The 16,943-nt window shown below is 52.3% G+C and overlaps 1 protein-coding gene across 1 annotated transcript in view; it reads left to right on the top strand.

Annotated features, from left to right (window-relative positions):
- The window catches only part of LOC145359993 (uncharacterized), a 47,824-nt gene that overhangs the window by 28,270 nt on the left and 2,611 nt on the right, over window positions 1–16,943 (top strand). Inside the window, exons 7-11 of the mRNA XM_080214895.1 lie at window positions 3,927–4,012; window positions 8,772–8,908; window positions 10,245–10,305; window positions 11,955–12,086; window positions 13,517–13,668. Coding sequence (XP_080071021.1) covers window positions 3,927–4,012; window positions 8,772–8,908; window positions 10,245–10,305; window positions 11,955–12,086; window positions 13,517–13,668 — 568 coding nt within the window. The remainder of the gene's footprint in view (window positions 1–3,926; window positions 4,013–8,771; window positions 8,909–10,244; window positions 10,306–11,954; window positions 12,087–13,516; window positions 13,669–16,943) is intronic.

Below are 16,943 nucleotides of genomic sequence, written 5' to 3'. Positions count from 1 at the left end.
CCCGGGTTCAATTCCCACCTTGGGTCACAGTCAGTGCGGAGTTTGCACGTTCTCCCCGTGTCTGCGTGGGTTTCCTCCGGGTGCTCCAGTTTCCTCCCACAGTCTGAAAGACATGCTGGTTAGGGTGCATTGGTCGTGCTAAATTCTCCCCCAGTGTAACCCAAACAGGCGCGGGAGTGTGTCAACTACGGGATTTTCACAGTAACTTCATTGCAGTGTTAATGTAAGCCAACTTCTGACTAATAAATTAAAGAAAGTTCGGAGAGAGATTTAGAACATAGAACATAGAACATTACAGCGCAGAACAGGCCCTTCGGCCCACGATGTTGCGCCGACCAGTTAAAAAACAATGACCCACTAACCTAAACCAATCCCTTTTCGTCCATAAACCTATCCACAGATCTCTTAAACGCCCCCAAACTAGGCGCATTTACAACTGCAGCAGGCAGGGCATTCCAGTCCCTCACCACCCTCTGGGTAAAGAACCTACCCCTGACATCCGTCCTATAACTACCCCCCCTTAATTTAAAGCCATGCCCCCTCGTGCTAGATTTCTCCATCAGAGGAAAAAGGCTATTACTATCCACCCTATCTAAACCTCTAATCATCTTATATGTTTCAATAAGATCCCCTCTTAGCCGCCTTCTTTCCAGCGAAAACAACCCCAAATCCCTCAGCCTCTCCTCATAGGACCTCCCCTCCATACCAGGCAACATCCTGGTAAACCTCCTCTGCACCCTCTCCAAAGCCTCCACATCCTTCCTGTAATGTGGGGACCAGAACTGCACACAGTACTCCAAGTGCGGCCGCACCAGAGTTGTGTACAGTTGCAACATGACGCTGCGACTCCTAAATTCAATCCCCCTACCAATAAACACCAAGACACCGTATGCCTTCTTAACAACCTTATCTACTTGACTCCCAACTTTCAGGGATCTATGTACACATACACCTAGATCCCTCTGCTCCTCCACACTATTCAAAGTCCTCCCGTTAGCCCTATACTCGACACATCTGTTATTCCTACCAAAGTGAATTACCTCACACTTCTCCGCATTAAACTCCATCCGCCACCTCTCGGCCCAGCTCTGCAACCTGTCTAAGTCTTCCTGCAAACTATGACACCCTTCATCACAATCTACCACACCTCCGACTTTGGTGTCATCAGCAAACTTACTAATCCACCCAACTATACCCTCATCCAGATCATTAATAAAAATTACAAACAGCAGTGGCCCCAAAACAGATCCCTGAGACACACCACTCGAAACCGACCTCCATGATGAATATTTACCATCAACCACTACCCTCTGTCTCCTATCCGCTAGCCAATTCCTGATCCAATTCCCTAGATCACCCCCAATCCCATACATCTGCATTTTCTGCAGAAGCCTACCATGGTGAACCTTATCAAACGCCTTACTAAAATCCATATACACCACGTCCACTGCCTTACCCCCATCCACCTCTTTGGTCACTTTCTCAAAAACCTCAATAAGGTTAGTAACAGTTTCAACAGTGGAAGTAGCCGTTACCCATTCTCTGGCTGCTGCAAGTTTACTGGTGCAATAATGTTGCCCCATTCCCTCCTCCCTTAGCCCTGTATCAATCCCTAAACTAATCCCACTGTCTCACTCTCTCCCAATAGCCCTGTATCAGTCCCCAAACTAATCCCACTGCCTCGCTCTCTCCCAATAGCCCTGTATCAATCCCCAAACTAATCCCACTGCCCCGCTCTCTCCCCATAGCCCTGTATCAATCCCCAAACTAATCCCACTGCCCCGCTCTCTCCCCATAGCCCTGTATCAATCCCCAAACTAATCCCACTGTCTCGCTCTCTCCCCATAGCCCTGTATCAATCCCCAAACTAATCCCACTGCCCCACTCTCTCCCCATAGCCCTGTATCAATCCCTAAACTAATCCCACTGTCTCGCTCTCTCCCCATAGCCCTGTATCAATCCCCAAAGTAATCCGACTGCCCCCGCTCTCTCCCCATAGCCCTGTATCAATCCCTAAACTAATCCCACTGCCTCGCTCTCTCCCCATAGCCCTGTATCAATCCCCAAAGTAATCCGACTGCCCCCGCTCTCTCCCCATAGCCCTGTATCAATCCCCAAACTAATCCCACTGCCCCGCTCTCTCCCCATAGCCCTGTATCAATCCCCAAATTAATCCCACTGCCCCACTCTCTCCCCATAGCCCTGTATCAATCCCCAAACTAATCCCACTGCCCCGCTCTCTCCCCATAGCCCTGTATCAATCCCCAAACTAATCCCACTGCCCCGCTCTCTCCCCATAGCCCTGAATCTCTCCCCAAACTAATCCCACTGCCCCGCGCTCTCCCCATAGCCCCGTATCAATCCCCAAACTAATCCCATTGCCCCGTTCTTTCCCCATAGCCCCATATCAACCCCCAAACTAATCCCACTGCCCCGCTCTCTCCCCATAGCCCTGTATCAATCCCCAAACTAATCCCACTGCCCCGCTCTCTCCCCATAGCCCTAGGTATTTTGAGAGACGGAACCTACAGGCATTTAGAGACACAAGGACTGACTAGAGACAGTCAGAATGGCTTTGAGAGTGTAAAATCAGGCCTCACAAATTTGTTTGAGTTTTTTGAAGGGGTAACCAAGAAGGTAAATGAGGCAGTGCAGTTAATGTTGTCTACATGGACTTTAGCAAGGCCTTTGACATGGTACCGCATGGTAGGTTGTTGCATAAAGTTAAATCTCACAGGATCCAGGGTGAGGTATCTAAATGGACACAAAATTGGCTTCTTAACAGAAGCCAGAGGGTGGTTGGAGAGGGTTGTTTTTCAAACTGGAGGCCTGTGACCAGTGGTGTGCCTCGGGGATCAGTGCTGGGCCCACTGTTATTTGTCATTTATATTAATGATTTGGATGAGAATGTAGGAGGCATAGTTAGTAAGTTTGCAGATGACACCAAGATTGTTGGCATAGTGGACAGTGAAGAAAGTTATCTCCAATTGCAAAGAGATCTTGATAAATTGGGTCAGTGGGCTGACACATGGCAGATGGAGTTTAATTTAGACAAATACGAGGAGATGCATTTTGGGAGATTGAACCAGGGCAGGACTTACTCAGTTAATGGTAGGGCGTTGGGGAGAGTTACAGAACAAAGAGATCTAGGGGTACATGTTCATAGCTCCTTGAAAGTGGAGTCACAGGTGGACAGAGCGGTGAAGAAGGTATTCGGCATGCTTGGTTTCATTGGTCAGAACATTGAATACAGGAGTTGGGACGTCTTGTTGAAGTTGTACAAGACATTGGTAAGGACACACTTGGAATACTGTGTGCAATTCTGGTCACCCTATTATAGAAAGGATATTATTAAACTAGAAAGAGTGCGGAAAAGATTTACTAGGATATTACCAGGACTTGATGGATTGAGTTATAAGGAGAGGCTGGACAGACTGGGACTTTTTTCTCTGGAGCGTAGGAGGCTGAGGGGTGATCTTATAGAGGTCTATAAAATAATGAGGGGCACAGATCAGCTAGATAGTCAATATCTTTTCCCAAAGGTAGGGGAGTCTAAAACTAGAGGGGATAGGTTTAAGGTGAGAGGGGAGAGATACAAAAGTGTCTAGAGGGGCAATTTATTCACTCAGAGGGTGGTGAGTGTCTGGAATGAGCTGCCAGAGATAGTAGTAGAGGTGGGTACAATTTTAAACAGTTACATGGATACGATGGGTGTAGAGGGGTATGGGCCAAATACGGGCAATTGGGGGATTAGCTTAGTCATTAAGAAAAAGGGAGTCATGGATAGGTTGGGCTGAAGGGCCTGTTTCCATGCTGTAAACCTCCATGACTGTCTGACCTGAATGAGCTGTACTGGTGGACAGAGAATGTGAGAGAATTCCTCCTCCTCTCAATCCCTCTTCTGTCTGTGTTTTACACTCTGCCAGGTGATAGGAGACCACCCTATGTACCGAGGAATGGCCGGAGAGACTGCCAACGTCTGCTCACCCTCCTCGGAGTGCCTTACATTGAGGTAAGCGAGGCGGGTTAGACAGCTGAGTCCATACAGCAATCACACTGAAACCTTTGCCTTTCGCTGCTTTGGATTGGGTGGACAGAGAGAAACTGTGTCCGGAATGGGGATGTGGGGGGGAATCGGGGGGTTGGAGCCAGGTTGTCCAGTGGCAACGTCGAGATGTATTTCTGAGAGAATGAGGTACAGGAGCTGCAGCAGGCCATTCAGCCCATCGAGTCTGCTTCACCATTCAGTGAGATCGCGTCTGATCTGAGCTGATAATTCTCAACTCCACCTTCCCCAGAACTGTCCGTTCCCTTCCCAGTTAAAATCCTGTCTAATCCTGTCTAATCTCAGTCCTCAGCCTCTGGAGTTCATTCTCACAGGAAGTAGTTGATGTCAAAACATTGAATGTATCCAAGAGGGGGCTGGATGTAGCACTTGGGGTGAATGGGATCAAAGGTTATGGGGAGAAAGCAGGATGAGGCTGTTGAGTTGGATGATCAGCCATGATCGTAATGAATGGGGGAGCAGGCTCGAAGGGCCAAATGGCCTCCTCCCTGCTCCGATCTTCTATGTTTAAATCTGTCCCCTTACTCCTTGTCCAGACAACTAATGTGATTGCCCTGAGCTGTCAGCACTGTGGTGCAGCTTGTAGCTGGTTCCGGGGGGTTAACGGATCCGGAACAAAGTCTGGGAAATGGAGCTGGAAAAACAAAATCACCCATAACCTGATTGAACTGTGGAACAGACTCGAGGGGCTGAGTGGCCTCCTCTTACAGGATAAAATGAACAAGACGCCAAAGCTTGTGAACATCCTGATTTATTTCTGGGATGTGGGAGTCACTGGCTGGACCAGCATTTATTGCCCATCCCTAATTAGGGGTGTCACAGTGACACGGTAATTAGCACTGCTGCCTCACAGCGCCAGTGAACCATAGTTCAATTCCCGGCTCGGGTCACTGTCTGTGTGGAGTTTGCACATTCTCCTCATGTCTGCGTGGGTTTCCTCCGGGTGCTCCGGTTTCCCACTGTCTGAAAGACGTGCTGGTTAGGATACATTGCTAAATTCTCCCCCAGTGAACCTGAACAGGTACCAGAGTGTGGCAACTTGGGGAATTTCAAGAACAAAGAACAACCCAGCGCGGGAAACAGGTCCTTCGGCCCAACGAGCCCGTGCTGCCGCATCCTCCTACACCTACCCTGCCCTGTGTGTCTGCGAGTGGAACCCCTAATGTAGCCAGATTCAGGGGAGAATAGTTTAGGGACAATTTGGTACGCCAATCAGCCTAAGAGCACATCTTTGGAGTGTGGGAGGAAACCGGAGCACCCAGAGGAAACCCACGCAACCACAGGGAGAATGCGCAAACTCCCACAGACACAGGCCCAAATCCATGTATCTGCACAGCTAGCAGTGCTAGTCACCGAGCTGTTGTGGTGCCCATCTGCTGGTCCAGGATTAAGCACACACACCGACACAAAGTACTAGGCCACTCCCGGAACCTCCAAGAGCAGCCCACGCACGACCCACCGTGTGCATGCCCCTCGTTTGACAACAAAGTGGACCGACACCTGCGGAATAAAAAGACAAAACGTTAACATGTAATACTACATTTCCGGTGTCGTCCCAAGGCTCTGACCCTATTTAATACCGTCTACTATAACCCTCCATCCTTACTTCACTCATGTGTCTGTCTAAGTAAACCTTAAACAAGTCCAACGTGCCTGCCTCCACCACCCTACTCGGTAGCGCGTTCCATACCCCCACGACCCTCTGTGTGAAAAACCTTCCTCTCATATCCAAATTATACTTCTCCCCCCTCACCCTTCGATCGTGACCTCTCGTAATTGTCCCCAATCTAGGGAAAAGCCTACCACTGTTTACTCTATCTATTCCCTTCAGTATTTTATATACCTCTATCATATCACCCCTTAATCTCCATCTTTCTAAGAAGAAGAGCCCCAGTTTCTCCAACCTTTCCTCGTAACTCAGTCCTTCCATGCCAGGCAACATGCTGGTAAACCTCCTCTGCACCCTCTCCAGAGTCTCCACGTCCTTCCGGTAGTAAGGTGACCAGAACTGGACGCAGTACTCCAAATGCGGTCTAACCAATGTTCTGTACAACTGAAGCATTAGACGGCAGCTCTTATACTCTATACCCCTTCCTATAAAGGCTAGCATTCCATAAGCTTTCTTCACAACCTTCTCTGCCTGTGTTGACACCTTCAGAGACTTGTGAACCTGCACTCCCAGGTCCCTCTGTATTTCTATACTCTTAATCGGTCTACCTTTTATCACGTAACTCCTCCCTGCATTATTCCTTCCAAAATGCGTCACCTCACATTTGTCAGGATTAAATTCCATCTGCCACCTATCTGCCCAATGCACCAACCTATCTATATCCTGTTGTGTCACCTGACTTTCCACTTCAGTATCCGCCAATCCTGCCATCTTGGTGTCATCCGCAAACTTGCTGATCACACCACGTACGCTCTCTTCCAAGTCGTTTATATATACTACAAAGTGGAGAGGTCCCAGTACTGAGCCCTGCGGCACACCACTGGTCACTGGCCTCCAGCCCGAAAAGGTCCCCTCGACAACTACTCTCTGTCTCCTATTGCCCAGCCAGTTCTCAATCCACCTAGCTACCTGACCTTGTATCCCTTGTATTCACAGTAACTTCATTGCAGTGTTAATGTCAGCCCTACTTGTGACACTAATACATAAAGTTTAAAACTTCAGCAGGTGCTGGTGAGCGGTCTCCTTGAACCGCTGCAGTCCCCGAGGTGTAGGTACACCCACAGCGAACCTAGGGGGACAGGGGTCAGAGGTGAAGGGACAGGGTTGGAGGAGGGAACCGAGTGTATGGTGTCGAAATTTGCTGATGACACCAAGATTGGGGGAACGGCAAATTGTGCGGAGGGTGTGGAGAGTCTGCAGAAGGATCTGGATAGGCTGGGCGAATGGGCCAGGAAATGGCAAATGGAATTTAATGTTGGCAAGTGTGAGGTGGTCCACTTTGGTAGGAATAATGGTAGGAAGGACTATTACTTACGTGGCGAAAAACTGCAGCAGGCGACGGTGCAGAGGGACCTCGGGGTCCTTGTGCATGAGTCACAAAAACCCAGCTTGCAGGTGCAGCAGGTGGTCAGGAAGGTGAATGGGATGCTGGCCTTCATAGCGAGGGGGATGAATATAAAAGTAGGGAGGTCTTGCTGCAACTGTACAGGGCACTGGTGAGGCCGCAGCTGGAGTACTGTGTGCAGTTTTGGTCACCGTACTTACACAAGGATATTTTGGCCTTGGAGGGAGTGCAGGGGAGGTTTACTAGGCTGATACCGGAGTTGAGGGGGTTGAGCTATGAGGAGAGGCTGAATAAACTAGGTTTGTACTCGTTAGAGTTTAGAAGAATGAGGGGAGATCTCATTGAGACGTATAAGATGATGAATGGGATGGATAGGATAGAGGTGGAGAGACTCTTCCCGCTCAGAAAGGACAGTAGGACTAGAGGGCACAGCCTCAAGATAAAGGGGAGGCGGTTTAGAACGGAGTTGAGGAGGAACTTCTTCACTCAAAGGGTGGTGAATCTCTGGAATTCTCTGCCCGTTGAAGTGGTGGAGGCTGCCTCGCTAAATATTTTTAAGAAGCGGGTTGATGGGTTTTTGATAAGAGAGGGGATTAAGGGTTATGGGGAGAGGGCGGGAATGTGGAACTGAGCCACGACAGATCAGCCATGATCTTATTGAATGGTGGGGCAGGTTTGAGGGACTAGATGGCCTACTCCTGCCCCTATTTCTTATGTTCTTATGTTCTTATGAGACAGGGTCAGAGATGAGGGGACAGTGTCAGATGGGATGGGGTCAGGGGGGACTGTGGTGCGAGGGGAAGGGGTAGAGGTGAAGGGACGGGGTGAAGTGACAGTGCGGGAGGTGAGGAGTGGGGTGGGAGGGGCCGAGGTCGGGGACAGAAGGAATGGGGTCGGAGGTGAGGAGCCGGGGTCAGAGGGGACTGGGGTGCTCGGGGAGGGGGCAGAGGGGACGGGGGTGCTCGGGGAGGGGGCAGAGGGGACGGGGGTGCTCGGGGAGGGGGCAGAGGGGACGGGGGTGCTCGGGGAGGGGGCAGAGGGGACGGGGGTGCTCGGGGAGGGGGCAGAGGGGATGGGGGTGCTCGGGGAGGGGGCAGAGGGGACGGGGGTGCTCGGGGAGGGGGCAGAGGGGACTGGGGTGCTCGGGGAGGGGGCAGAGGGGACGGGGGTGCTCGGGGAGGGGGCAGAGGGGACTGGGGTGCTCGGGGAGGGGGCAGAGGGGACTGGGGTGCTCGGGGAGGGGGCAGAGGGGACTGGGGTGCTCGGGGAGGGGGCAGAGGGGAGGGGGGTGCTCGGGGAGGGGTCAGAGGGGACGGGGGTGCTCGGGGAGGGGTCAGAGGGGACGGGGGTGCTCGGGGAGGGGGCAGAGGGGACGGGGGTGCTCGGGGAGGGGGCAGAGGGGACTGGGGTGCTCGGGGAGGGGGCAGAGGGGACTGGGGTGCTCGGGGAGGGGGCAGAGGGGACTGGGGTGCTCGGGGAGGGGGCAGAGGGGACTGGGGTGCTCGGGGAGGGGGCAGAGGGGACGGGGGTGCTCGGGGAGGGGGCAGAGGGGACTGGGGTGCTCGGGGAGGGGGCAGAGGGGACTGGGGTGCTCGGGGAGGGGGCAGAGGGGAGGGGGGTGCTCGGGGAGGGGTCAGTCTCGGTGTTAAGGGAGTGTGGGTACTGGAGATGTTTTGTGTTTGTGGTGACAGGCCCCCAGTGAGGCAGAAGCCACGTGTGCAGCGCTGGTGAAAGCTGGCAAGGTTCACTGCACCGCCACAGAGGATATGGACGCTCTACCTTTCGGGTGTACCACCCTGGTCCGTAACGTCAGCGCCAAGAAAGATGCGTGAGTTTCCGATCAGCGTCCGTGAGCGGGGTCAGTGAGAGGTCATACAGAGACAGGGACCTCCAGGGGCTGAGAATCAGGAACCCTCTTCACACGGGGAGGAGGGGGGAGACCCCGCGGTAACTGGGCACTCCGCAGAGTCGGGGTAGAGCCGTCGCTGGTGGGGGGGGGGGGGGGTGCAGGGGGTGGTATATAACCCGTCTGTAAACACAGTAAGAGCTGCCTTGTGACTGAATGAGGACGTTTCAGTGTCACACGTAGGCCAGGCTGGGTAAGGATGGCAGATTTCCTTCCCTCAAGGACATGAGTGAACCGGGGAGCGGGGTGGGGGGGGGGGGGGTGCATTAACAACAATCAGTTATTGTCTAATCATCATTAGACTTTTAATTCCAGATTTGTACTGGATATTTACAGAGAGGGAGGGACAGAGAGGGAGGGACAGAGAGGGAGGGAGGGCTGGGGATAGGGACAAAGTGACGGGGTGGGGCAGAGCGACACAGGGACACAGCAGAGGGGTGGGGACGGTGTGGGTGGGGACTGTGTGGGAGAGGGGTGGGGACTGTGTGGGTGGGGACGGTGTGGGTGGGGACTGTGTGGGAGAGGGGTGGGGACTGTGTGGGTGGGGACTGTGTGGGTGGGGACTGTGTGGGAGAGGGGTGGGGATGGTGTGGGTGGGGACTGTGTGGGTGGGGACTGTGTGGGAGAGGGGCGGTGTGGGTGGGGACGGTGTGGGAGAGGGGCGGTGTGGGTGGGGACTGTGTGGGTGGGGGCGGTGTGGGAGAGGGGCGGTGTGGGAGAGGGGCGGTGTGGGTGGGGACTGTGTGGGTGGGGACTGTGTGGGTGGGGGTGGTGTGGGTGGGGACTGTGTGGGTGGGGACTGTGTGGGTGGGGGTGGTGTGGGTGGGGACTGTGTGGGAGAGGGGCGGTGTGGGTGGGGACTGTGTGGGTGGGGATGGTGTGGGAGGGGGACTGTGTGGGTGGGGGTGGTGTGGGAGAGGGGCAGTGTGGGTGGGGACTGTGTGGGTGGGGACTGTGTGGGAGAGGGGCAGTGTGGGTGGGGACTGTGTGGGTGGGGACTGTGTGGGAGAGGGGCAGTGTGGGTGGGGACTGTGTGGGTGGGGACGGTGTGGGTGGGGACGGTGTGGGAGAGGGGCGGTGTGGGTGGGGACTGTGTGGGAGAGGGGCGGTGTGGGTGGGGACTGTGTGGGAGAGGGGCGTGTGTGGTGGGGACGGTGTGGGTGGGGATGGTGTGGGAGAGGGGCGGTGTGGGAGAGGGATTGCTGTGTATCTGGGCTTTGCCGTGTTGGGTTGATTTTCTCCGGTGTTTCTCCTGTAGGCGGGTCGAGGAAATCTCTCTGCCGGAGATTCTGAAATCCCTGGAGCTCACTCAGGAACAGGTTTGTGGAGCCCCACTGCTCAACACTGTCTCCATTTCGAACCTTTACAGTGAGTGGACACCCCCATCAACATCGTCTGTTGGCCGGGGGTGGGGGAACCAGCCCCATCCCCTGAGGGGAGGAGGGAAGCTTCTTGGAGACTCACCAAGTGGGAAGGAGGGAAACCAGCCCCTTCCCAGGGCACAGGGGGACTCACTCCCACAGGGAGTGGGGAGAATGTGGGACTCACTCCCACAGGGAGTGGGGAGAATGTGGGACTCACTCCCACAGGGAGTGGGGAGAATGTGGGACTCACTCCACGGGGAGTGGGAGAATGTGGGACTCACTCCCACGGGGGGAGTGGGGAGAATGTGAGACTCACTCCCACGGGGAGTGGGGAGAATGTGGGACTCACTCCACGGGGAGTGGGGAGAATGTGGGACTCACTCCCACGGGGAGTGGGGAGAATGTGGGACTCACTCCCACGGGGGAGTGGGGGAGAATGTGAGACTCACTCCCACGGGGGAGTGGGGAGAATGTGGGACTCACTCCCACGGGGAGTGGGGAGAATGTGGGACTCACTCCCACGGGGAGTGGGGAGAATGTGGGACTCACTCCCACGGGGGGAGTGGGGAGAATGTGAGACTCACTCCCACGGGAGTGGGGAGAATGTGGGACTCACTCCCACGGGGAGTGGGGAGAATGTGGGACTCGCTCCCACGGGGAGTGGGGAGAATGTGGGACTCACTCCCACAGGGAGTGGGGAGAATGTGGGACTCACTCCCACGGGGAGTGGGGAGAATGTGGGACTCACTCCACGGGGAGTGGGGAGAATGTGGGACTCACTCCCACGGGGAGTGGGGAGAATGTGGGACTCACTCCCACGGGGAGTGGGAGAATGTGGGACTCGCTCCCACGGGGGAGTGGGGGGAGAATGTGGGACTCACTCCCACGGGGAGTGGGGGGAGAATGTGGACTCCCACGGGAGTGGGGGATGGGACTCGCTCCACCGGGGGAGTGGGGAGAATGTGGGACTCACTCCCACGGGGGGAGTGGGGAGAATGTGGGACTCGCTCCCACGGGGGAGTGGGGAGAATGTGGGACTCACTCCCACAGGGGAGTGGGGAGAATGTGGGACTCACTCCCCACGGGGAGTGGGGAGAATGTGGGACTCACTCCACGGGGAGTGGGGGAGAATGTGGGACTCACTCCCACGGGGAGTGGGGAGAATGTGGGACTCACTCCCACGGGGAGTGGGGAGAATGTGGGACTCGCTCCCACGGGGAGTGGGGAGAATGTGGGACTCACTCCCACGGGGAGTGGGGAGAATGTGGGACTCACTCCCACGGGGAGTGGGGAGAATGTGGGACTCACTCCCATGGGGAGTGGGGAGAATGTGGGACTCACTCCCATGGGGAGTAGTCGAGGTGAATTCTATATTGAGCTGGATAAATACATGAGGGAGAAAGGGAGAGAAGGATATGGTGATGAGGGGGTGACCCGGGTGGAGCAGAGAAACCAGCATGGAGTAGATGGACCGAATGGTCAGTTTCTGAGCTGCGGGCGCTGTTGCAAGGCACTCTGGGAAGGATATTCCGGTGCCTTCACAATCCTGAGGGAAGATCCCTGAACTCTCCATCCTAACCTGTCCTCTTGTCTCACTTCCACAGTTTGTTGACCTTTGTATCCTGATGGGATGTGATTACTGTGACAAAATCAAAGGAATCGGAATAAAGCGGGCCCTACCACTGATCCAAAACCACAAGAGCATCGAGGAGATTATCAGGAACAGGGACTGTCTGGTAAGGGCTGCTACACATTGCTTATCCATAAATATCCCAGCAAATCCCAACCGGGATCCATAAATATCCCAGCAAATCCCGACTGGGATCCGTAAATATCCCAGCAAATCCCTACTGGGATCCGTAAATATCTTGGCAGGTGTTTCCTGGAATCCACGGCCTCTGTTGAGGGTCCCGATGTGGTCCTGACCTGCCTGTGTCTGTGTTCTATCAGACTGATTGTCTTCTGAATTCTCTGCTTTCCTCAAGGTGAGGAGGGACATCGGGAGGGTTGCAGGTTGCACTGAGATGATTGTGGGGAGGTATAACTCAGAGAAGATCAAGGGGGATTGGATTGTCTACCAGGGTTAGACAGGGTAGGTTCAGAAAGAATGTTCCCGATGGTGGGGGTGAGTCCAGAACTAGGGGTCAGAGTTTGAGGATAAGGGGTAAACCTTTTAGAACTGAGGTGAGGAGAAATTTCTTCACCCAGAGGGTGGTGAATGGAAGGCAAATGGAATTTTGTCCTTCATTGGCAGAGGGATGGAGTTTAAAAACAGTGAGGTTATGTTGCAGCTGTATAAGGTGCTGGTGAGGCCACACCTGGAGTACTGTGTACAGTTTTGGTCTCCTTACTTGAGAAAGGATATACTGGCACTGGAGGGGGTGCAGAGGAGATTTACTAGGTTGATTCTGGAGTTGAGAGGATTGGCTTATGAAGAGAGACTGAGTAGACTGGGGCTATACTCATTGGAATTCAGAAGAATGAGGGGAGATCTTATAGAAACATATAAGATAATGAAGGGAATGGATAAGATAGAAGCAGGGAAGTTGTTTCCACTGGCGGATGAAACTAGAACTAGGGGACATAGCCTCAAAATAAGGGGAAGCAGATTTGGGACTGAGTTGAGGAGGAACTTCTTCACACAAAGGGTTGTGAATCTGTGGAATTCCCTGCCCAGTGAAGCAGTTGAGGCTCCCTCATTGAATGTTTTTAAGGCAAGGATAGATAAATGTTTGAACAGTAAAGGAATTAAGGGTTACGGTGAGTGGGCGGGTAAGTGGAGCTGAGTCCACAAAAAGATCAGCCATGATCTTATTGAATGGCGGGGCAGGCTCGAGGGACCAGATGGCCCACTCCTGCTCCTAGATCTTATGTTCTTAATGTGTGGAATTCATTATCACAGAAAGTAGTTGAGGCCAAAACATTGTGTGATTTCAGGAAGGAATTAGATATAGCTCTTGGGGTTATCACAACCAAGGGATATTGGGGGGGAAGGAGGGATCAGGATATTGAATTGGATGATCAGCCATGATCTGATTGAATGATGGAGCAGGCTGGAAGGGCTGAATGGCCTCTGCTGCTAGTTTCCCTGTTTGTATGAAAGGATTGGAGGTGTTGTCAGCGACAGAGGCCTGAGGCCCAGTTATCCTTTTCTTCCCTTGAACAGAAGCATCAGCCTCCTGTGGACTGGCCTTTCCAGGAAGCTCGACAACTCTTCCTGCGGCCTGAGGTGGTGAACACGGATGAGGTGATTCTGGAGTGGAGTAACCTGGATGAGGAAGGCCTGGTCCAGCTGCTGGTGCATGAGAAGAACGCCAAGTACGTGAGCAAATCTCAGGTTGCAACCCTGACCCCTGACCCTTCCACCCAACAGCAGAGAAATGGCCATGACCCAAAATCTCCAGCTCCAGTCGTGGCTCAGAGCTGGTCTCAGAGCTCCCTCTGTACCCTGCCAAACCTGACTCCACACTGTGAATTCCAGTAGAATCTCACTCTTCCCGCTCAAAAAAGACAGTAGGACTAGGGGGCACAGCCTCAAGATAAAGGGGAGGCGGTTTAGAACGGAGTTGAGGAGGAACTTCTTCACTCAAAGGGTGGTGAATCTCTGGAATTCTCTGCCCGTTGAAGTGGTGGAGGCTGCCTCGCTAAATATTTTTAAGACGCGGGTTGATGGGTTTTTGATAAGAGAGGGGATTAAGGGTTATGGGGAGAGGGCGGGAAAGTGGAACTGAGCCACAACAGATCAGCCATGATCTTATTGAATGGCGGGGCAGGCTCGAAGGGCTAGATGGCCTACTCCTGCTCCTATTTCTTATGTTCTTATGTTCTTATGTTCACTGACCTCCTCAAAATATCCCTGAAATAACACCAGTGTCATCACTGGACCATTATCAAAGATTGATATCAGTTCAGGGAGATCTTACTGAAACTTACAGGATACTGCAAAGCCTGGATAGAGTGGACAAGGAGAGGATGTTTCCACTAGTGGGAAAAACTAGAACCAGAGGGAACAACCTCAGGCTAAAGGGACGATCCTTTCAAAGAGAGATGAGGAGGAATTTCTTCAGCCAGAGAGTGGGGAATCTGTGGAACTCTTTGCCGCAGAAGGCTGTGGAGGCCGGGTCACAGAGTGTCTTTAAGACAGAGATAGATAGGTTCCTGATTAATAAGGGGATCAGGGGTTATGGGGAAAAGACAGGAGAATGGGGGATGAGAAAAATATCAGCCATGATTGAATGGTGGAGCACACTCGATGGACCGAGTGGCCTCATTCTGCTCCTGTGTCTTATGGTTTTATGTAGGTTTAGTTTAATGTTCCTGAACTGGCAAATAAGCTATGATTAGTTTTCAGGCTGAGTAAACAGTATTTGTCTGTGTGGGGGTTTCATTTCAATATCCAGCTTAGACTCAATTGTCTTTTAGAGTTTCGGAATACAGACTCCAGATGATTGCCTGTGGTGGGAGCAGACTTTGTCTGGAAATCGTTAGAGTTTAGAAGAATGAGGGGAGATCTCATTGAGACGTATAAGATAATGAAAGGGATGGATAGGATAGAGGTGGAGAGACTCTTCCCGCTCAGAAAGGATAGTAGGACTAGGGGGCACAGCCTCAAGATAAAGGGGGGGCGGTTTAGAACGGAGTTGAGGAAGAACTTCTTCACTCAAAGGGTGGTGAATCTCTGGAATTCTCTGCCCGTTGAAGTAGTGGAGGCTGCCTCGCTAAATATTTTTAAGACGCGGGTTGATGGGTTTTTGATAAGCGAGGGGATTAAGGGTTATGGGGAGAGGGCGGGAATGTGGAACTGAACCACGACAGATCAGCCATGATCTTATTGAATGGCGGGGCAGGCTCGAAGGGCTAGATGGCCTACTCCTGCTCCTATTTCTTATGTTCTTATGTGTAGAAAAATGGAGACTGGAAGAGAGATAGGGTGGGTCTCTCAGGTCTGCTGGAACCTTATAATGAAGTAATGGTTCAAACAGTCAGCTAGAGTTACACAGAAAACACTTGTAAGGAGCGAGTGAAAGGTCCAGGGAACCACAGAGCTGTAATAAGATTTCTGGAAGCCTGAAACTCAGTGTTCAGAGACTTTAGAGAACAGACTTCTGTTCAGAGATCCAAGAAAAATTGGGTCAGATTGATGGGTGAGAACTACTATAAGTAACACCAGTAATTGTTCTATTACTGTCTGTGAACACACTGCAATTAAAGAGACCAAAACTATACACTAGGTTGATTCCGGAGTTGAGAGGGTTGGCTTATGAGGAGAGACTGAGTAGACTGGGGCTATACTCATTGGAATTCAGAAGAATGAGGGGAGATCTTATAGAAACATATAAGATTATGAAGGGAATAGATAAGATAGAAGCAAGGAAGTTGTTTCCACTGGTGGGTGAAACTAGAACTAGGGGGAATGGTCTCAAAATAAGGGGGAGCAGATTTGGGACTGAGTTGAGGAGGAATTTCTTCACACAAAGGGTTGTGAATCTGTGGAATTCCCTGCCCAGTGAAGCAGTTGAGGCTACCTCATTGAATGTTTTTAAGGCAAGGATAGATCAATTTTTGAACAGTAAAGGAATTAAGGGTTATGGTGAGCGGGTGGGTAAGTGGAGCTGAGTCCACAAAAAGATCAGCCATGATCTTATTGAATGGTGGAGCAGGCTCGAGGGGCCAGATGGCCCACTCCTGCTGCTAGATCTCATGTTCTTATGTCCTGATGCTCTTATTAAGCAGATACAGTCATGACTTTTAAGGGCGTCTTGACAAGTACATGACTAGGATGGGAATAGAGGGATAAGGTCCCTGGAAGGGTAGGGGGTTTTAGTTCACTCGGGCAGCATGGTCGGTGCAGGCTTGGAGGGGCCGAAGGGCCTGTTCCTGTGCTGCAATTTTCTTTGTTCTTTGTTCTAATATCTCCACATTTACAGCTGACACGATGCTGGGTGGGAGGGTGAGCTGTGAGGAGGATACAGAGTTGATTCAGTGTGATTTGAACAAGCTGAGTGAGTGGGTATACGATTGGCTGACGCAGTATAACGTGGATAAAAGTGAGGTTATCCATTTCAGGAGGAAAAACGGGAAGGCAGATTACTATCCCAACGGCTATTAATGAGGAAAGGGGAGTGTGCAGAGGGACCTGGGTGTCCTCGTACACCAGTCACTGAGGGGAAGCGTGCAGGTACAGCACGCAGTAAAAAAGGCAAATGGTGTATTGGTCTTCGGAGTGAGTGGATTCGAGTACAGGAGCAGGGATATCTTGCTGCAATTATACAGGGGCCTTGGTGAGACCACACCTGGAATATTGTGCACAGTTTTGGTCTCCTTATCTGTGGAAGGATGTCCTTGCTGTAGAGGGGAGTGCAGAGACTGAGCAGACTGATCCCTGGGGTGAAACGACTGATGTATGAGGAGAGATTGACAAGGTTAGGATTGTTTTCTCTGGAATTCAGAAAGAGTGGGGGTGGATTTCATAGAGATTTATAAAATTCTAACAAGAAGGATGTTCCCGATGGTGGGGGTGTCCAGAGTCAGGGCTCACAGCCTGAGGTTACAGGGCAGACCCGTTTAGGGCAGAGATGAGTATAATTAAGATT

Source organism: Carcharhinus amblyrhynchos, chromosome 2 (genome assembly GCF_965287045.1).
Source record: "Carcharhinus amblyrhynchos chromosome 2, sCarAmb.v2.hapA, whole genome shotgun sequence".
Lineage (NCBI taxonomy): Eukaryota > Metazoa > Chordata > Chondrichthyes > Carcharhiniformes > Carcharhinidae > Carcharhinus > Carcharhinus amblyrhynchos.
This window is presented reverse-complemented; position numbering and strand designations above follow the sequence as displayed.